The sequence below is a fragment of the Anguilla anguilla genome, chromosome 11 (assembly GCF_013347855.1).
Source record: "Anguilla anguilla isolate fAngAng1 chromosome 11, fAngAng1.pri, whole genome shotgun sequence".
NCBI lineage: Eukaryota > Metazoa > Chordata > Actinopteri > Anguilliformes > Anguillidae > Anguilla > Anguilla anguilla.
This window is the reverse complement of record NC_049211.1, coordinates 17773779-17795624: the sequence shown is the minus strand read 5'-3', so window position 1 is coordinate 17795624 and position 21846 is coordinate 17773779. Positions and strand designations below refer to the sequence as shown.

General features: G+C 42.0%; 2 protein-coding genes across 3 annotated transcripts in view; both read left to right on the top strand.

The window, feature by feature from the left end:
- Positions 1–5451, top strand: part of LOC118207360 (ATP-dependent 6-phosphofructokinase, muscle type-like) — a 21201-nt gene extending 15750 nt beyond the window's left edge. Inside the window, exons 17-22 of the mRNA XM_035380847.1 lie at positions 313–477; positions 826–887; positions 1205–1316; positions 1399–1498; positions 4318–4423; positions 5005–5451. Of these exons, the coding sequence (XP_035236738.1) occupies positions 313–477; positions 826–887; positions 1205–1316; positions 1399–1498; positions 4318–4423; positions 5005–5152 (693 nt within the window). The 3' untranslated portion in view covers positions 5153–5451. The remainder of the gene's footprint in view (positions 1–312; positions 478–825; positions 888–1204; positions 1317–1398; positions 1499–4317; positions 4424–5004) is intronic.
- A 3102-nt stretch (positions 5452–8553) lies between these two features.
- On the top strand, positions 8554–18796 carry zgc:171775 (STKc_p38 domain-containing protein). 2 transcript variants are annotated; one of them, XM_035380799.1, is made up of 12 exons: positions 8554–8728; positions 9280–9409; positions 10259–10317; positions 11525–11636; positions 11820–11849; positions 12376–12423; positions 13614–13728; positions 15001–15072; positions 16166–16245; positions 16451–16529; positions 16898–17071; positions 18278–18796. In XM_035380799.1, the coding sequence occupies exons 1-12, from the start codon at positions 8610–8612 to the stop codon at positions 18337–18339; spliced, it is 1080 nt and encodes a 359-aa protein (XP_035236690.1). In that variant the 5' UTR covers positions 8554–8609; the 3' UTR covers positions 18340–18796. The 2 variants fall into 2 exon arrangements, with proteins under 2 accessions (XP_035236690.1, XP_035236691.1); XM_035380800.1 differs by lacking the exon at positions 9280–9409 and having other exon boundaries at positions 8650–8728.
- The last annotated feature ends 3050 nt before the right edge of the window (positions 18797–21846 follow it).

Here is a 21846-nt window from a genome sequence, read left to right as displayed (position 1 = left end):
ACACATACACACACGCATATTTAAATACACATACACAATTACATGCATACACACACAAAGGATAACACATCCATCCACACATACATCCCAAACACCTTTGTCAGCACTGTAACCCAGACACGGCCGTGCCTCATTTCCACTGCAGTCTGACTGCAGGGCCACTATCATAGGTATAAGAACGTACGTGTTGATGAGAGCAGGCCATTCAGCCCACCTCTGCAGCTCTTCTCACCTGCTCAGCTGAGATCACCCTTTGCGCATAGGCCGGGTGCTGTAACGCCGCCGCCTCCGCCGTGTCTGTGTCCCTCTCAGACGTGCGACAGGATCAAGCAGTCGGCCGCCGGGACCAAGCGCCGCGTGTTCATCATCGAGACGATGGGCGGGTACTGCGGGTACCTGGCCACCATGGCGGGCCTGTCGGCGGGCGCGGATGCTGCCTACATCTATGAGGATCACTTCAGCATTCACGACCTGGAGGTGAGCCGAACCCTAACCCTAACCCTACCTGCAGGGCCCCTTCACCTGGGACACACCCTTCACCTGTTACAGGTGTAATCTGCAGGGCCCCTTTACATGGAACAGGTATAACCAGCAGGGCATCTTTACATGGGACAGGTAGACACCCTTCACCTGTTACAGGTATAATCAGTAGGGCCTCTTTACATGGGACAGGTAGATAAGCTTTACCTGGGACCAAGCTTAAAAAAAACGAAATACAGCGCACCTCATAACTCCTCTCCTGGTTGGTGGAGCCAGGCCGGGCGGTGGGCCGCGGGCCGCCCTCGGCTCGGCCGTGACCCTGGCGCTCACGCGTGTCTTTCACAGGTCAACGTCGGGCACCTGGTGGAGAAGATGAAGACCACTGTGAAGCGGGGCCTGATCCTCAGGTGAGCTCTTTTTCTCTTCTCCTGGTGCTCCGAGGCGAAGGTTGATTGGCCCCTTTTCCGTTTTATGTCTTTTTATGAAGCCAACCAAAGCGCCTGTGAGGTTTTGTCCTCCTGTTAGCAGGCTTTTGACCTTAGCTCTACAGCTGTTGGAAAGTGCCTGTTTCTCAGTAGACTTACTTAAGTTTGTGTGGGGGAGGATGTCAGATGATGTATTATTGCCCCCAACTTCAGCAACCCCTTTTTCCTGGGGCATCATGAATGAAAAGCACTGGTCTGGTCTGGTCTGGTCATCGCTAACACTGCCGCCCTGTCTGCAGGAATGAGAACTGCAGCGCCAACTACACCACCGACTTCATCTTCAACCTGTACTCTGAGGAGGGGAAGGGCATTTTCGACTGCCGGAAGAACGTCCTGGGGCACATGCAGCAGGTGGGGGTGCAGTGACCGTACCGGCTCTTTGAGGGCCCTGTGAAAGCCCCCCCCCTTCACTGACTGTGTGCTTCTGCTTTAGGGTGGGACCCCCACCCCCTTCGACAGGAACTTTGGCACCAAGATGGGAGCCAAGTCTGTGCTGTGGCTGACCGAGAAGCTGAAGGAATGCTACAGACATGGTGAGAGAAGCTCACAGTGTGGGGATGTGGCACAGTCAGAGCACACACTCAGAGAACCGAGATACACAGGACTGCACGGAGAAGCACTGAGAACAGGGATGCACGAAGGACACACAGCAGACACACAGACTCACATAGATGCACAGAGGCTCACAAAGATGCACAGAGACTCACAAAGATGCACAGCAGATACACTGAGCATAGAGATGCACAGCAGACACACAGATACACACAGAGGTGTGCAGAGATGCTGAGAGACTCACAGAGACACACAGCAGACACACACAGACACTCTGAGCACAGAGATGCACAGTGGATCCAGCAGCACACACAGTGAGCACAGAGCCAGTATCTTCTGCAGGGGAGCACAAGGACATGTGTTTGATGTCAATCATATCGCACAGTATTCTTATCTTTCCAGTTACTGCAATTTGAATTAATGCCAAATATGTAGAACTGAAGGGAACAGACTCTCTTTCTAAACACCCATTAACTGAACTCTGAACACCCATTAATAAACTGAATATTTTTAGTATTAATGCATTTCTATCTACCAGTTTTTATTATTAAAAGTTTACATTTTTTAATAACTATTCAACAAAATACAGAAGTCAACTTCACCTGACTGGTACAATAATATTTCTCACAATTCAGCATTACTCGCTTGTCATTTTATTTCTCTCCTCATTTCAATTCATAAGATCAACTTAAACATTTTCTTTGATCGAATTTGGGCCATTAGGCCTATTCTGTACAGTGCTATGAATTATACAAGGAAGAATATTTTTTCTGGTTTCACTCCTTAATTGATTTTCTTTGTGTGTCTTTGCTACTGGTATAATTATGTCCCATCACAAAAACATGAATATTGTCACATTGTCATGGTGACTGTATTACAATTCTACATATTCTGAATATGATTCAGAATGCCGCTGCCCGACTCATCTATAACCTCCCCAAATTCTCCCACATCACTCTGCTGCGATCACTTCACTGGCTACCGGTCGCTGCCAGGATTCGGTTCAAAGCCCTGACCCTTGCCTACACTGCTGCCAACAGGACAGCCCCCATCTACTTGCAGGACATGACTCAATTCTATGTGCCTGCTCGACCACTCCGCTCTGCGGCAGCAGGGGGCCTTGTAACCCCTCCCACCCGCCCAAAGGGATCACAGAGCTTCTCCACCCTAGCTCCCCAGTGGTGGAACGAACTCCCTGTCCCTCTCCGAACCTCCCCCTCACCATCCATCTTCCGCCGTGGCCTGAAGACTCATCTCTTCAGACTATACCTAGACTAACCACCACCACGCTGTATAACAGTGGTGTCAAACTCGTTGCCATGGAGGGCCGTGTGTATGCAGGTTTTCATTCCAGCCTCAGATCTTGATTATATAATTAGTTAAATTATTTGCTGAATTAGGGATGCAGGTTTGTGCACAATGGTGACCCGACGTCTATGGTGACCCGCATTGTCTAAATAAAAATTTTCTTATATTCTGTGCTTCAATGCAGTTAAACGCATATGGCTGAATGAGTAATTGGACTCAATTAAGGCAGCATTAATTGGTTGGAATGAAAACCTGCATACACACGGCCCTCCATGGCAACGAGTTTGACACCACTGCTGTATAATAATATTTAAAAAAAAAAAAAAAAAAACCATTTTTCCTGTCACTTGTTACATGTTGCCCCATCCCTGCACTTCTTGGTAATTTGTATTTGTCCTAATACTGTAGCTTATTCTTCTGCCTAGTTGGCTTTGCAGATGTTAGGCCAGAATAGTGTTCATTGTTCTCGGTTAAAAATAGCTGTTCAAAATAAGTATTGTACCTTACTGAACCCGTGTTCAGCAGTTGTCTACGACCATGAAATGCACTTTTTTGTATGTCGCTTTGGATAAAAGTGTCTGCCAAATGAATGTAATGTACAACATTGTGAATCCTGCAATGCAGTAAGCCCTTACTGCATTCTCATCTACATCCCCACACACTGGCTAAAGTTATTAGTATATAGAAATGTGGAATCTATCACCTTAATGTTGACAACATACAGGGAAGCTGTGCTGGGTCTGTTGGCTGTATTACGTGGTGAACACAACATTTCATTCCCCTCTTAATAACAGAACTCAAGTCCACAAAATAAGAGCTCATAAAAACAGACCGGGTTATTTATTTACTTTCCCACGTCACTCGCCCCCCTCCTTTGGGGACCACTTCCTTGTGTCACAATTTATATTGAAGTACAAAGGTACATGTGCACTGCTGTCCCGTATGGTACCCCCCCCCCCCCCCCAAAAAAAAAACCTCCTCCCATCCAAAACCCAAGTTTCCTTATTCAGAATCCCTGCCCTTACCTTCCCTCTCTCAGTTATTAAAAGACCGGTACCAGCCCAGCAGGCTACTGGGGAGCAAGGTCTCTTACAGAGCCTGTCAGTTTAGACAATGGAGGGGGGGGGGGCAGCTGTGATGATCTGCAATGAGCTGCAGGACCCCCCGTCTGCGGGTGGTGCTGTGCCAGGCCCTACTGTCGAAACACCTGAGGCTCTGAACGGACGGTGGAGTGGACAGAACGCAGGAGTGCCCTCTTTGCTCCAGCCCCACCCTTCCTGTGGTCTCAGTACTTACATTCATACTCACTGCACTACATTCGATTCCGTATCTGCTTAGGAAAGCTTAATCGCAGCTTAATCAGCTGTGCTCTGGGATTTGAACCCGCAAAACTCCCCAATTCAGTTTAGTGGCTCGACCTCAAAATGGCGCCATTGCGCGGCTACGTGACCGTGTCCCCAACTCCCCCCCTCCCGTCCCCCCGTCCCCGCAGGTCGCATCTTCGCCAACAACCCAGACTCTGCCTGTCTGCTGGGAATGAAGAAGAGGTCGCTGGTCTTCACGCCCCTGGCTGAGCTGAAGGAGCAGACTGACTTTGAGTGAGTTTTCATCCCACATACATACTTCATTTTCAGCCAAGGATCTTAATTATTAAGCAATATGGCATGAGAACCCATGACTCAAACAATGAATAAAAGAATGAGTGATTAAGTGGATGAGTATGTGAAAGGGTGATTGATTAATTGGGATGATGAGTGAATGAGTGAGAGCGTGAATGGGTGAGTGAGTGAGTGAGAGCATGAGTAGGAGAATGAGAGAGTAATTGATTTAGGGGCTGAGCGGGTGTTTTGGTGAGTGAGTAAGTGATTGGGTGAGTCGTGATTGAGTGAGTTGGTGAGTGAGTGAGTGAGAGTGTGAATGGATGAATGAGTGAGTCAGAGCATGAGTGGGTGAGTGAGACAGTAATTTAGTTAGGGGCTGAGCGGGTGTTTTGGTGAGTGAGTGAGTGAGAGAGAGTGTGAATGGATGAGTGAGTGAATGAGTGAGTGAGAGCATGAGTGGGTGAGTTAGGGGCTGAGTGGGTGTTTTGGTGAGCGAATGGTTAAATGATGTGTGAGTGATTGATGGGGTGTGTTAATGAGTGATTTGTTGCTGACCCGTGGCTCCTCCCCTTCTCCAGGCATCGCATCCCAAAGACACAGTGGTGGTTGAGTCTGCGGCCACTCCTCAAAGTCCTGGCCAAGTACAAGGTGAAGATAGACACTTCAGAGCACGCCCACTTGGAGCACGTCATCTGCAAGACTGCTGTCGTCCCCAAAACTCCATAACGAGGTGGGCAGCGGCCGGGTGGGGGGACGGAGAAGGAGGTGGAGAAGACCCGCTTTGCTTTCGCTACGTGCATCTGTTTTTCACCTGTCTTTTCTCCATCTCTTCACTCTCTCGCTCTTCTTATCTGTCCACTGTTTTGTTTCTCTCACTCTCTCTCTGGTTTCTGAACTCTCACCTCTCCTCTCTTTGTGCTCTCTCTCAGTAGCTTCCTCTGCATGCACCAGATCCTTTTGTTCCTGTGTCCTGTGTATCACAGAAATGCAATAAAGGTACTTCAACAAGTGTTACCTGCCCCAAATGCAACAAGCACTCTCCTGTTTTCAGCGTGTTGTGGGAGTCTGGGTGAGTGATTAAGTTAGTCAGTGGTTTGAGTGAGCGAGTGAGCAAACAAGTGAGTGAGTGAGTTGATGAGTGAGTGAGTGAGTGAGTGAGTTGTTGAGTGAGTTGGTGAGTGAGGAAGTGAGTGAGTGAGTGAGTTGTTGAGTGAGTGAGTGAGTGAGTTGGTGAGTGAGTGAGGAAGTGAATGAGTGAATGAGTGAGTGAGTTGGTGAGTGAGTGACTCAGTGGGTAAGTTATTGAAAGAGTGAATGGCTGATCAATTGAATGAATGGGTGACAGTGAGTAACTGAGTGGGTGAGTGGCTGCATTTAAATGTTTTAAAAATGCATTGTTCCTTTTTTGCCACCTTGTGACCAGGAGAGGCTAATGGGCTGCCATAACTGGGAACATTCAATTTGTTTAACAAATGACAGAAGGAAACATCCTCGTTTGCCTCCGTTAGCAAAGGATACCATGATACATGCAGTAGCTATACATAACTATGTGTCCCACAATGCCTTGCTTCAAACAAATGTCATAAAGGCCACAGGTCACAGTCACACTTAAAAGTAAGATAACATGAACAAAGAGCAAGTTTAGATGGAAAGAAGCCTGTTATCATTTCAGTCATAGAATAAAACTTATGTGTTATAGCACTTTTCATATTATTTGCAAGATGGAATTGTCCAATTCTTCTGCAATACTATTAATAATAGTATCAGCTTTCGAAACATGATGGAGTTATGCCACGTATATGCTGGAGAAGTCAACATTACTTCTGAATAGGGCCCAGGGAAATAATTGGATTGAAATACTTTTCCACCAGCAACAGCCTCTTTTTGCAAACCACAAGTCCAAGGATAGTTCAGCTGATTGCAGCAGTCATCTCAGTTAATCAGGCACATGAGGAAGTGATGTTTTTGTTGACACTTACAACATCTTGGACAATAATGGCTAATAAACTATGCAGAGTGGCAGTGAACTCTAATGTCCACCAAGAACACATAAAACTATTATTCTTTCACAAGGTGGGAAATGATAAAAGGGACACGTTCTACAGTGTTAAAAATATTATAAATAAAACAAGCTATGTTTTCAGCAGGAACATAAAAATATATATTTTTTTAGATGAGATCATTCTCAGATTGTTGACTGTCTCCACCCTCATGAATTGAAGTTGATGTTTAAAAAAATCTCAATAGTTCAATTGATCTGCGTCATAAATCTTCACTGCACTCTTTTGTTATAATGGAATAGTTATAACATAGTCTGAGAGATTACAGAATGAATGACATCTGATCACAAATTATGTGTTCTCTATGGGATAGAATGAGAAAATGGTAAAAATCGGTGAGAGTGCCCTCTGCTGGAGAAATATGGGTGAACGTCTTCCAAATCTGATCTTGAAGTCCATGGAGGTTTTGAATTGCGTGAAATATTTAAATAATTTGAAAAGAAATAGCAGCTTATTCCATTTTTGTCTCTTATTTTTTTTTACTGGTATATATAACTGATTATATCCATTACACAGTGGTTCATGATTTATATAGGACAGAAAATGTGCTATTTAAGAGATTTTAAATATGTATGTCTATTTATTTTATTGTCTTCTTTAGTTAGTTTGATGGCTGCTGATCTTGAATCTTGGGATGGACTTACTTTTCTGTAAAGCATGTTTTGCCTGCATTGCAATCTTTCTAACCACCAGCATTGTAAAACAATCCCAATATCCATTTGTTAGCCCACAGGAGATCCTTCACCACATTTAAGGATCCCCCCTTTTCATTACATCTACATATATGCTATTGCTCATCTGAACCATTACCTCAACACTCACCCGATAATCTAACCCCTTACCAAAACACTAGTGCTCACCCCTCCAATCATAACTCCAGCCTATACTTCTTATCCTAACCCCTACTCTAAACCCTATCCCTAATCATGCCCTAAAGCCAAGGGCTGCTTTGCCTCTATATATTTATCACTATTTAGCGACCTGTTCATTTTGATCCCTCTTTGCCAACGAATGTATTTTTCATATGGATCACTATTTGACAGGTAGTGACTTGTTCTTATGGATCACTATTTGGTGCCTACTGAATCACTTGTATGGATCACTATTTGGCAAGCAGTAAAGACTGCAACATCAGATAATGTTGCTCATATGGACCACTATTTGGCACCGAGTGACTTGCTCAAATGGATCACTATTTAGCAAGTACCATTATGTTAGTAAATCTTACTGTTATGAATCAGTATTTGGAACAAAGTGGCTTGCTCATATGGATCAATATTTGGCAAGAAGAGACTTGCTCATATGGATTTCACTCTGGTTCATATTTGGCACAAAGTTATGAAACCTTGTTCATACGGATCACTATTTTGCCCCTGTTTACTTTCTTATACAGATAACTATTTGGCAGGTAGTAACTTGCTCAGACACAAGGCAACTGAAAGGATAGCTGGGTCCTGTAATGTTACATCTTTGGAATCTTAAGTAGCAGTTGTCAGCTTCTGCCTGACTGCCACAATGCAAAATTTGATTTTCACTAATAGATTTCTACTTTATATTGTCAACAAAATTTCTCTTAAAAACTATGTATTCCTACATTCTTCCCAGCTTTGGCTTGGCATTGATTCCTCTGAGTCTGCCATTTTTGGAAAGAATCAGAAATCAAAAGGTGCTTTGAAAAAACAGTGTCTCTAAAGGAGCTTATCTTTTTTCTGCTTCTTGTTTTTGTATTGACTCAGAGTCTTCCTTTAAATATTCTTTCAAGACCCATTTTCTTCTTTCAAGACCCTATGTAACTATGTTACCTCTCGCTGTTATATATCGTTTCATATATAATCGTTTATTCTGTCTCATGTCATCTGTACATATGATGTATAACACTTTGTCCAACATGCAAGAAAAGGACTCTGCAAATAATATTGTTATCAATAAAAATATTATTATTATTGCTGTTATTTTTGTTGTTGACACACTATTGGTTGACAAACAGCGACGTCCTTTTCATACCTCTCTGACGTCTCGGAACCACGTGACAGGACTTGCGGAGGTGTGCTTTCAGGTGGGCGTTCCTCAGCAGTTCTTTCGGTTACCTGGGTCAGTTTCAGAAATCAATACGGACTGGTGGGATGGCGTCGCCGGTAAAGACAGGCTTTTATAGACTGGAGGTACAAAAGACAACCTGGGACGTCCCGGAAAGATACACTACGCTGAAAGCTGTGGGTTCAGGAGCATACGGGACTGTATGGTGAGAATGGAGAATAATTTACGCGATGTACCACACTGATGATTAGACCTTATTCTAACATTCAAGAATAAAGCAATCCCTTAGTTTCAGAAATCTCTTTAAAAGAGGCCTTAAGAAGCACCGTCTTCGATATTTTATTTATTTATTTATTTTTCTAAAAATATATATTTTTAGTAATAATTGGTCGAGGAACCCCTTTCGTGTCTTAAGGCGGCATACAGGTTCAGGCAGATCCTAAGGAAAGATAAACATCAGTAACCCCAGAGTCTAGGCGACCTGAGGGCAACTCTGTGCCCTCTGATTGAAAGAGCTACACGTCTTTTTGCTGGTAGAATAAGGACATCAGAGGTGCAGTAAAAGGGTGTTCCCTATAATCACTTCACGTAAACATCTTCCATGCAATTGCAGTTTGTTTTGATCCGATAGGTTTAGGCTACTTTTCCGGACAAATTGGTGTCGTAATTTCTACGGTGCTACTAAACGTTGACATTCAATAATTCCACAGATTAATGTTTATTGTTTTGAAGACTCTAACTCTTTCTCTCCGGAAGCTCGGCTATTGACCAGAAAACGAAGGAAAAGGTGGCCATAAAGAAGCTCTACCGTCCATTCCAATCTTTGATCCACGCCAAACGCGCTTACCGCGAGCTGCGCCTACTGCGATACATCCAGCACGACAATGTACAGTACAGCATGCTCTCTTATTCTGTGTCTCTGTCATTTGTGCTAAGAAGTAAGAAAATATTACTCAGCGAAATTAACTTGAACTGATTAATTATGTGATAAATAATCCGGCTAGATACCGCAGATGTTCAGCGCTTTCTCTGTTTAGCAAATTCTAGATTCGTGTTGAGGTTTCACATCTGATCTCAGTAAACTGTGAGAGATCCTTCACTGGTGAGACCTTTGAACTGTAAACACAGAGGCGATACATTACTCTATTTAGTGAAAAGGTAGCTTACTGGTTTCACCTCATTGCAAGATTGAGAGAAGGAAATATATAGTGAACTAGCTTATAAGAAAAGTAGAGGAACTAAATTTTTTAAAATATATGTCAACTTGTGGGCATAGAAATACCTCCAGTAAAAATCTGTCTACTTGTTGATAATGTGTGGTAAGGCATTGTAAGAAATTCATCATCAACAAGAAACTTCTGAAACCTATGCATCTAAAACAAACAAAGACTGAAGACGTGAATGCAGGCAATTGGCCTTGGTTGCAGTACACTTAATTTGTTTGCAGTGTCCTTGCAAAGTCACCAGACCTGTTCATTGTAGTCTGGAAAGGGTAGAGTCCAGTTGCCCCTATGGTTTTACTGTAGTTTAACACTTGTTTGACACCGTAAAGTGAATCATACCTCATCTGTGTACCAACGCACATCAACTCACACAAAAGCACTGAATGGGCAAGATTTGATTTCAGAACACAACAGCTGTGATCTGAGTCTGAGATAGATCTGTACTTTATGTGGAGATCTACCGGAACTTTGAGTAAATCCTCCTTTGCACTCTTTTGCTCCTTTCTGCAAAGGTGATCTGTCTCCTGAATGTCTTCACTCCCGACTCCTCGCTGGAGAATTTCCAGACTTTGTAAGTATGGGGCTGTGAGATTCGGTGCATTCCACTGAACAAATTCCCAGCTTGTTGGGACAGGCTGGTGAAAGTCAGGTCTCTATAGCGTTGGCTGTGATTAATTCTAAAGATACAGTGTTGTGAAAAAGTGTCTGCCTTCGTCCTGATTTCCTCTGTTATTTCATATTTTTCCACACCGAATGGTTTCACTAAATGTCATATTAGACAACAGGAACCTAAGTAAACACAAAACACATTTTTAAAATTATTATTTCATTCGTTTGATGGAAAAAGTCAAGTTTTAGACCTCGGCCTGAACATTTGCTCTTGACTTTAAAATTGGTGTGTGTGCTAGTTTAGTTCAGTCAGTGATTTAAGTCCTTGTGTATATGAGTAATCAAACTGAAACTGAAACTATTTGTAAGACAAAGGCCAGTATTCAATCAATGCGTCTTTGACGTCAAACTTTGACTTAGAGATAAATGCAAGTAGAAGTACACTTTTTCTTCACAAAACTCAGTTTAGCAGTTTATTTAACTGGGATTGTGAAGGAAAAAAGAAAAAAAAATGCTTTTAATTGTTAGTCTTAGTTAAGGATGAATATGGTTTAAATCCAAGACAATGTTAAGGACAAAAAAATAAATAAATATACTTGATTATATTTATTTATTTATATAGCATGATCCAAGGTACAGTATGTGGCTATTGGACCACAGTGTTTGTGATATGTAGCTGGTTAGTATTTTTCTTTTCTGACTTTCTGATCAGCATGTGAGGTTATTTCTTACCGATAAATGATCAGTCTTTGGTGTCATTTGTAGTCTGAAATTACTGTAGTAGCCCCGCAGTACTGACTGGGTGAGCTTGCCTGGGAATGCTGTTATTAAAGGCTCATAGAAAGTGCTGGCTCTCTGTCTGCAACCTTAGTGCTTAGCTTTGCATTTTTGTGTGTGTGAATGTGTACATGTATGTATGTGTGTGTGTGTCTGTGTGCGTTTGTGTGTGTGTGTGTGTGTGTGTGTGCGTGTGCGTTTGTGTGTTTGTATGAACCATGGAGGTACCCACTGTTGTGAGTGTTACTGCTACATGGAGATACTCTCTGTGTATCACAAAGTGTTAGAACTGTTACGCACCGATACCCTTCATAAGTGTTATAACCGTTATGGTGATACCCTTTGTAAGTGTTATACCCATAGCATGGTGATACACTTTTTGTGTGTTTCAGCTACATGGTGATGCCTTTTGTGGCTCAGGACCTGAGTCACATTATGAAGAGGAGGAGACTGACCGATCGCATCATCACCTATCTCTTTTACCAGATACTGAGAGGACTGAAGGCAAGAGGATTTCACAGTCTCATATTACCAATGCTATAACATAAGAATTCAATATTACCAATCATTTCATAAAGGGAGATGGAAAATATGAAATAGTATTATACAATTATAAAATATTCTTAACTAGAGAATTGTTGAACAATACTTACATTAATTGATTCCGAATCCATATTTTGTTTGCAGTATATTCACTCAGCTGGGATCATCCACAGGGTCAGTACAGTGTTCTTTTACCACTTCTATTGTGTTCTCCTATATCTTTCCCAAATCTCTTTAAATAAGGACCACCCAGCTTCTGCTGTGCTGATGTGTTAACCTTTAGCATTTCGATTAGCAGCTTTTAGGGTCTAATACAGCTTAAAATCAGATAATAGGCTTATGGGTAATTGGTTTCTGACTTAAAGGAATGTTTCCAATGACGTCATCAGACTTTTAATGAAAGATTGTTTTTTTGGGTCAAACTTTGTCACCAGTGTTTGCATAGGAACACTCAAAATCGTCAAATAGATAGATCAAAATATTATGACGACAAAAGAAAAATCATGATTTTTGTTAGAACTGTAAAACTAAGAAGAATAAACATTTATTGTAGGGTATTTGTTTTCTGAATCTGTAACCACTTTTCAACTGTACTGCATTCATAGTTGCCAAACAAACTGCTATTACTATGTTCCTGTTTGTGAAGCTGCCCATCTACAAAATCCGATCTGGAGCCAGATCCTTGTGTTTCTCATTCCAGGACCTAAAACCTGGTAATCTTGCAGTGAACGAGAACTGTGAACTAAAGGTAAATAAGGTTCTTTGGGAATGCTGGAAATGGTTTCTTTTTAAATACCATTCACAGTTAAAGGGCAGTTTTGAACACCTGAAGGGAAAGATCACTTTCATGGCTTTTTAATGTTACTTCAGTTCTAGTGTTTGTTTTTGATTGGCCCACACTGTTTTTGTGTGAGGTGAAGGACATTTTAGATATTACCGAAACATCCAATTACGTGCTGGCTATACAATGGCTGGTATAGGGGTGTTTTATGGTCTATGACAAGAGAAAAGCTAAAGATAGCTCCAAAGCAACTTGTACAGTGAAATTATGCCTTCAGAGGTTTTACATGTGTATATTACCTGGTTAAAAAATTATGTTCAATCTTATTTTCTTATTTCCGATGGCACATGCTACCTGAGATTGCTGTGCAGAAGTAGAGTGCACAATATAAAAAATAATTATGTTCATAATTGTGAATAGTTATACCAATAGTCTGCTCATTTCTACAGCCTGCGAGATCATAACTCCACTGCACAAGCTGCTTTGGAGTTACATTAAGTGCTTTTTTTTGCTTTAGAACAACCCCCCCCCCCCCAAATACCCCTATATACAGTGCCTTTGTAGTCAGCTGGTCATCAGAAACTTCTCTAAGTATCTAAATTATCCTTCACTGCACATACAAATTGGCTGGGCCATTTTGAAAAAGAAATGGCTCAGCCAATTTTTTAAAAGAACTTTTAAATGAACGTTAACTATCCCTAACCTTGTGAAATAAAAAAAAAGGAAGTGGGTGGATTGTAAGCACATTTCCTGTGAACAATGATGTGAGGTTTAGGTGTTACTGACACCTGGGTATATGGTCAGGGAATACCCTGGTGAGATAATGACTGCAGACATAGTTTGGCACTGCTTTCCCTAATTTTATATTGATGCATTCAATATGATTAATGAATTCATGCCATTTTAAGCTGAATGTATTGGCAAATACATTGCTTCTTACTCCTTCTGCACATCTTCCCCTCTTTGTCTTGGGAAAATTTTAATGTAAATTTGTAAATCTGTAAAGACATTAGATGGCACAGAAATACACAAACATTAATTTAAAAAATAATTAACATGGAAGACCTCATATTGGTTATAATAATGATAACTGTAATAGAAATGAGTCATTTTTATTGGCTGTGGTCAGTATGTCTCTCGTTGTCTCTCTCTCTCAGATCCTGGACTTTGGTCTGGCTCGGCAGACGGAGAGTGAGATGACTGGGTACGTCGTCACTCGCTGGTACAGAGCCCCGGAGGTCATCTTCAACTGGATGCACTACAGTCAGACAGGTAAGTAACTGCTCACACATATAACAGGGAGGGGTGCAGTCATTCACAAGTGTGCGTGCTTCAGTTGGGTGTACCAAAGGCATTGGGCAGAATAAATCAAATAAATCAATGCACTTCGCCAATTTAGGTCATATGCAATTCAATCAAACCAGACTTAATATTTTTCAATTAAATTAAAAAAAAACTTGTGACTAAGAATGGAAAATACAAGAAACAGGAAATGGTGTGGCCTGAAAACTGTGGTGCCTGGGCTAGAATTTGGAGCTGTTCTTTATAAAGCTTGGCCATTGCAAAGAACCTGCCAACTTCACACTCTTTTTTATACAATCAATATGATATAAAAAGGAAGTTCAAAAATAGTTCATTTTTAATTATTATTTAGTGGATTGAAGAATATTATAATTCTTTAAAATGTTAGTACTTTTTTTGCAAAGCATTTAATGTTGTTGTTTTCCATGTTTATCTCACACCAAAAACTGTTTCAACTCCTCCTAACAGTAGAACTTACGCTTCAATGTTATTCTAAGAGTATTCTATACAATCAATTAGAAATGGATGATAATATCAGGGGCATATCGATATTGGCCAATAATATTTTAAAAAGAACTCACTGGTATCAGCCCAATGCTAAGATTAAGGCCAATCTGATGGCGCAATATGATGATGCAAAATGCCTGTGCCAGAGAGGAGATACATGTGTGGTAATTCTGTAAATTAAGTAACAATGCCATGCACAATAATTAGCCTAATCATAGTCACCTGGACATGTTTCATTTTGTTCAGTTCTATCATCTATACCAGCAAAACTCACAAGCAAAGCTATCCAGAGACAAAATAGCTCTCGAGACTCATGCTCTCTACTTAATGACCAAGTTAACAAGTGGAAATATTTTCTTACACAAATTTATTACATCATCCGATTCTTCCATGAATATGCAAACTTGTTGTAATTTGCATTTGTACTATGGCCATAAAATATCAGTTATTGGCTGTGGAATTTACATATCGCGCATCCCTAAAATAATTCCGTTATTTGGTGGTATTCTGTATTCTGACAGTGATGCTTACGCATTTCAATATTGTTCCTTTTTTTGTAACACAATTTGCCTGGAGCCCCCAAAAGCTCAGGGGCAGCCCTAATGTAGTTTAATGGCACTCTGGCAGGCGTCCTTTGGCATGCAGCCTTTTCTCCTGGGTATCAGAGGCCTGTCATTAGATGCGCGGCGGCTCTGACTCCATCCTCGCGGTTGCTGTGTTTCTCTCCCCGTACAGTGGATGTGTGGTCTGCTGCCTGCATTCTGGCTGAGATGATCACAGGCCAAGTCCTCTTCCCTGGCAGCGACAGTATCCTTCAGTACTGCTGGTCCCTGCCCTTCATCAAACAAATGCGCACAAATGACTGTACTGGTTAGACACATACTTTGCACAGTTTAGATTTCTATTTTCAAATGAGGTCACAACAGAACGTTGGTAATTCTATTGAATTTGGTCATTTAATTGAAAAACTGGTTCTAAATTGATCTGAGAATTGCTGATGCATTCCAATTCAATTCTCAAATTTTAATTTTAATTAAAATAGGAGGCAGGATACATACAGAAATTTCCAGAACCAATAAACATATTGAACATAATATACACTTACCAATTTTCGCAAATCTTTGGTATTAATTTTATTAAAGATTACATTACATTACAGGCATTTAGCAGACGCTGTTATCCAGAGCGACTTACACAACTTTTTACATAGCATTTTACATTGTATCCATTTATACAGCTGGATATATACTGAAGCAATGCAGGTTAAGTACCTTGCTCAAGGGTACAACGGCAGTGTCCTTACCCGGGAATCGAACCTGCAACCTTTCGGTTACAAGCCCAGCTCCTTACCCACTGTGCTACACTCCGTCCTCCAAAGGAAAGATGTGTATTTCCTTTGCAATTAAAGTGTTAATTAAGCCACAAGATAAAGGTGGATACTTAATCAAATATATGAACATGGGGATTATAAAATTAACTGTTCATGTAATTATATCACTGATAAACACAAGAGCTGGACATCTAAAAGGTTGTGTGCCTTCTGTAACGGGTACTCAGTTTTAGTGTACATCTGATTGACTGCCCATGAAGGAGCAGTGCAGGCTGGGTAAAATGCCCTGTTAGTTACAAAAAAAGCATGGTCTCCAAAGGGCCAATACCAAGAATTCTTGGAGTCAACCGAAATTTCAGGAAATTAAAAATAATTTACAATAGAAAAATAGAATAAAATTATCTTTATGTATAAGGACAAAAAATGATTTGACTGCACAAAATATTCACAATCCAAGAAGCTTTACACATAGTTTGCTCGGAAATATTAGACTTCTAGTTAACTATTAGTGGCCATGAAAATCTTTACAATGCTTCTTTTGTTTCACAACTTCCTTAACATTTGACTCAGGTATTGACCAGCTGAAGAAAATCCTCAGTCTGACAGGAACACCTCACTCCTCCCTTGTGCAGAAAATGCAGAGCAAAGACGTACGGTTTCAAACTCATTACTCTGATCCAGGGATTCAGCTGGTGGCCTGACGGCCAGATTTGGACCACCATAGACATACAGTAGTCCCGCACGCATCGAAATATCATATGCACTAAAACTTTTGTTTGTACCTTTGCGGTCACAGATCTGATTAACTGTGCCCGAATTAACAAGTCTGCAACTGACCGTTTGTGTTCCTCTCAGGCCCGATCTTACGTGCAGTCCCTCCCACCTCAGAGGAAGAAGAACTTCAAAGACGTCTTCTCATCCATGGATGGAAATGGTGTGCACCGGTTTCCATCTTTATTTTGAGTTTGCTTGTGGTCACATTCTGCCCTCTAGTGGTAAATTATTTTATATTTGAGTTGACATAGCACAACGTTTACAGTGCAAAGCATAGTCCACACATAACCACCCTATTTATTAGGCTGTTGACCCCATGAGTTTAATTGTCAGTTGTAGTCATACATTCACGAGGCTACTTGACATGAAATGAATCACGTGATGGATGATATGATTCCTGTGAGCTTTTCTTCTGGTTGTTACTCATACCATAAAGAATACTTTTTAAATTTTAGGAACAGTTCAACTCCTTAATCCTCTTCGCTCCTGCTCCATCTTTTCAACCCCACCCTCCTTGCCCCACTCCAGCGGTGCAGCTACTGGAGAGCATGCTGATTCTTGACCCAGAGAAGAGGATGACGGCCAAGGAAGGCCTCGCTCACCCCTACCTGTCCGAGTTCCACGAACCCGAGGCAGAGCCGGACTCTCCGCCATACGACGATTCCTTTGAGAGCCTAGAGCTTGCAGTGGGAGAGTGGAAGAGTAAGTACAGCACATACAGTGCCCTCCATAATATTTGGGACAAACACATGTTTGGCTCTGTACTCCACATTTTTTTTTTTTATAACTGTACAATTCACACAGGGCTAAAGTGCAAATTCTCAGCTTTTATTAAAGGGTATTTTTATACATTTTGGTTTTAACAGAGCACTTTTTATACATAGTCCCCCATTTCAGGGCAGCATAATGTTAGGGGCATATTAATGTTATGTAACTTAAAGTAGTCATGTTTAGTACTTTGTCACAGATCCTTTGCATACAATGAATGTTTGAAGTCTGTAGGCCACAGACATCATCAGTTGTTGAGTATCTTCTCTGGTGATGCTCTGCCAGGCCTGTACTGCAGCCATCTTCAGCTCCTACCTGTTTTGGGGCCTAGTTGCCTTGAGTTTTCTATTCAGCATATGAAACATATGTTCAATTGGATTTAGATCGGGTGATTGACTTGGCCAGTTAAGACTTATGTCGTCCTTTGTTTCTTTAGCAATATGTCTGGGATCATTGTCTTGCTGTAGGATAAAAAAAAGCCAACCAGTGAGTTTGGAGGCATTTGCTTGAACCTGAGAAAATGTTTCTGTACACTTAAGAATGTATTCTGCTGCTGCTATCAGCAGTTACATCATCAGTGAAGACAAGTCGACATAGCTCAGGAGGTAAGACCGATTGTCTGGCAGTCGGAGGGTTGCCGGTTCAAACCCCGCCCTGGGCATGTCGAAGTGTCCTTGAGCAAGACACCTAACCCCTAGCTGCTCTGGCGAATGAGAGGCATCAATTGTAAAGCGCTTTGGATAAAAGCGCTATGTAAATGCAGTCCATTTACCATTTACCAAGTCAGCTGCACCTGTGGCAGCCATAGATGCCCAAACCATAACACCCCCACCACCATATTTTTACAGATGAGGTGGTATGCTTTGGACCTTGGGCAGTTCCTTTTAGCATTCATTGGCATTTGCTCTCGCCATCACTCTGATACAAGTGAAACTTGATTTCATCTTTTCCACAAGAAAAAAAAGTGTTCTCCCCAAACATTATGGGTGGCACTGATTATGGTGGAATATTGAAGTACACTACATTGCATTATCCTGTGTTAAAGATATGTGTGTGTGTTTGTGTGTGTGTGTGTGTGTACAGTAAATGCAGCTGAACAAAGCAATAATATTCCTTCCTCTGTCTTGCTGTTTTCACTAGGTCTTATACACATGGAGATCATGACCTTTGACCCAGATAACCCCAGAGAAACTGCAACATAGTGTGCTACAGATCAGGTTCTGATTAAAATTAAACACGCATAACACCACAGACTGCACTCAAAATGTCACATATACTCAGCGATGAGTATGGAGAGCGGCTGACTGATTGTGAGTGAGATTAAGGAGGCTTCATGTAAGAATAGGTGTTTAACTATTATCGGATTTCTCTTTTTGGCTTTTATAACATGTTTCTAACATTTTTTTACAGTGTGGCTTGTATAAGGTTGCATGTTGAACTCTTACACATTACACACATTTTGCAGATATTGTGTCATACTGACCAATGAGACAAAGGGCACTGCCCAATATATACTTATTATTTTGGATCCATGTTGCCAGACCCTTAACATCTTTAATAATATTATGAATATTTTTGGTTTCTTGTTCCCTCTTTGATGTTGTCTTTTTTTGATCAAATCAATGTACTGTTTTCAACAATTAAACCCGCTGAAACTCACTAGTGAGCCTTCTTTGTCTTCCTAAGCCAACTTCACTTCACTGAAAGTTCAGTCCAGATCAACCGTATCTGCAGTGAGTGTCCAATAATACTTTATCTCAGCTGAAGTGCATTTGAGCAACTTTAACTCAGTCTAGCTGCATTTGAGTGACCATCACACATTTTAAATGTATTGCCCACTACAGTGTTGTACTTGTAAACCTGGATTCACCTGGATGTACAATGATTCAATGACAACATTTTAGATTTCACTGGGATTTGCTGTCTCAAAAGTAGAGGTATTCTATTAATATTAATATTTTAACCAAGATTTAACTTTGATTAACTGCAGGCAGCTGATTGTTATAGGGCACCATGTAACTACTGACTGCATAGTTCAAGAAATGGGAGTGTTCCATTGGTTTGGGGGCTCTGCATTTCATTGCTCTGCTGGTCGATCGGCTGCCCATTGATCGGACGCCAAAAACCACAACCCCCCCCCCCCCCCCATTAGGGTGGGAAACGGCTCACCTTAGTGTCCCAGCCCATGTGTGGTTGCCTCCCACGAAACAGGTAAACACTCACTGTGAAATGATGTCCACTGAAAGAGCCAGTTTGGTCTAAGGGCAAGGAGGTGGAGCCAAAGCGATCATGGAAGAGACGCCGTCACGGAGAAGATGAAAATGACATACTTTATCTTTCCCCATTTGGGTGAGTTAGAAGTTTCGCGCGTAATTAAGCGAATATCCAGACGAACCAAACCTGTAAAAACATTAAACAACAGCAAGCGAACATCAAGGGTTGGCGGAAGGTGGCGTCACCGCGGGGTGCTGTCCGGTATTTATCCCAGGTGGAGGTGAGCTCACTTTTGCTCAGTGCTATCTCAACATTAGAGAATCATACATACTGACGTTCACGTTTTTGCATAAATTACCTTAGGTTACCACCGAAGTCAGACAGAGATAGTTAGCACTACTTTCCTTAGACAAATGCAGCTTCGGTAGGCATTTTCTAATTAGCCTAACATTTTAACCAGGCTGTTGTGCATTTTGTACTATATTGGTTTCTGCACTGGCTGTATTGAATTCTGGGATTGTGAGCTTCTTCCGCTGTGACACATATAGCGGTTTCCTGAACACACAGTTAAATGGACAACGTCGCATTAGCTTTGTACCCTTGTTGTCTCTGTTTACGCTGTTTCACCGGAAACCTGAAAATAAAAAAGAAAGGCAACACCCATTACAAAATGAACTGGCGACGAGGACGACAAACTTATGTGGCATTGTCATGAAAGCTGGCGATAACTAAAGTAAGATCTTTCCCCTGTCTACTATGAAGCTACCACATGGCCTGCATTAATTAGCTATAGTTTTCCAAGTTGTGTATGACCGGCCACTTATTTCGGCCTGGGGGAAACGTGTAGTAGCAACATAGAAAAACGGCGAATACTTGAACAATGTTCAGGCCGTGATAAAGGGAAAAATCTTTTCTTACAAAAACATACAAATAATGTAGGCTATTGGCACGTTATGTAGGTATGATGCAAATATATGGCCTCATGTAAACACACAGAATTCAGATACTTCCCATGTCCACACAATAAAGCCCCAAAACTTTGTGTAATTTTGCATTTTCCTTCTTCTTTTTCTGAATTCGTCATCAGAAATGCTGTAGTCTCGCAATCAGTAATTCTCCCCATTGGACATTTAGCTACTGGTAAATGGACTGCATTTATATAGCGCTTTTATCCAAAGCGCTTTACAATTGATGCCACAGTAGGGGCGACATAGCTCAGGAGGTAAGACTGATTGTCTGGCAGTCGGAGGGTTGCCGGTTCAAACCCCGCTCTGGGCATGTCGAAGTGTCCTTGAGCAAGACACCTAACCCCTAACAGCTCTGGCGAATGAGAGGCATCAATTGTAAAGCGCTTTGAGTAAAAGCGCTATATAAATGCAGTCCATTTACCACAATTGGAAATATTAGTGTAAAATCGGGCGAGGTGGCAACGCCCGAAGCATGGGCTCTGTGTCTCGGGGCCGCTGTCTGTGAACACTTTTCACTGTGGTTTGACGGTCCTAGGCCATATTGTCTGGGAGCTATTTAACTTTGAAAGAGTTTGCCGGCTGCGTTTTTTTCCGAATGGCAATTTAAAGTCACAGTTTGAAATATTTGTGTAAAATCGCACGGGGTGGTAACGCCCGAAGCATAGGCTCTGTGTCTCGGGGCTGCTGTCTGTGAACACTTTAGCAGTGGTTTAATGGTCCTAGGTCCTATTGTCTGGGAGCTATTGAACTTTGAAAGCGTTTGCCGGCTGCGTTTTTTTCTGAATGGCAGCTTAAAGTCACAGTTGGTAATATTAGTGTAAAATCGGGCGGGGGGGTTACGCCCGAAGCATAGGCTCTGCATCTCGGGGACGTTGTCTGTGAACACTTTTCACAGTGGTTTGACGGTCCTAGGCCCTATTGTCTGGGAGCTATTGAACTTTGAAAGCGTTTGCCGGCTGCGTTTTTTTCCGAATGGCAGTTTAAAGTTACAGTTGGAAGTATTCGTGTAAATCGGGCGGGGTGGTAACGCCCGAAACATGGGCTCTGCGTCTCGGGGCCGCTGTCTGTGAACACTTTAGCAGTGATTTGATGGTCCTAGGCCCTATTGTCCGGGAGATATTGAACTTTGAAAGCGTTTGCCGGGTGCGTTTTTTTCCGAATGGAAGCTTAAAGTCACAGTTGGAAATATTCGTGTAAAATCGGGCGGGGTGGCAACGCCCAAAGCATGGGCTCTGCGTCTCGGGGCCGCTGTCTGTGAACACTTTAGCAGTGGTTTGATGGTCCTAGGCCCTATTGTCTGGGAGCTATTGAACGTTGAAAGAGTTTACCGGCTGCGTTTTTTTCCGAATGGCAGTTTAAAGTCACAGTTTGAAATATTCGTGTAAAATCGCACGGGGTGGTAGCGCCCGAAGCATAGGCTCTGTGTCTCGGGGCTGCTGTCTGTGAACACTTTAGCAGTGGTTTAATGGTCCAAGGTCCTATTGTCTGGGAGCTATTGAACTTTGAAAGCGTTTGCCGGCTGCGTTT

Excerpts from the sequence above, each read along its gene's own strand:
- zgc:171775 (XM_035380799.1), top strand. The coding sequence starts at position 8,610 with ATGGCGTCGCCGGTAAAGACAGGCTTTTATAGACTGGAGGTACAAAAG. Across the intron at positions 9,410-10,258 it reads GATACATCCAGCACGACAAT|GTGATCTGTCTCCTGAATGT; the intron begins GTACAGTACAGC and ends CTTTCTGCAAAG. Across the intron at positions 11,637-11,819 it reads AGATACTGAGAGGACTGAAG|TATATTCACTCAGCTGGGAT; the intron begins GCAAGAGGATTT and ends TTTTGTTTGCAG.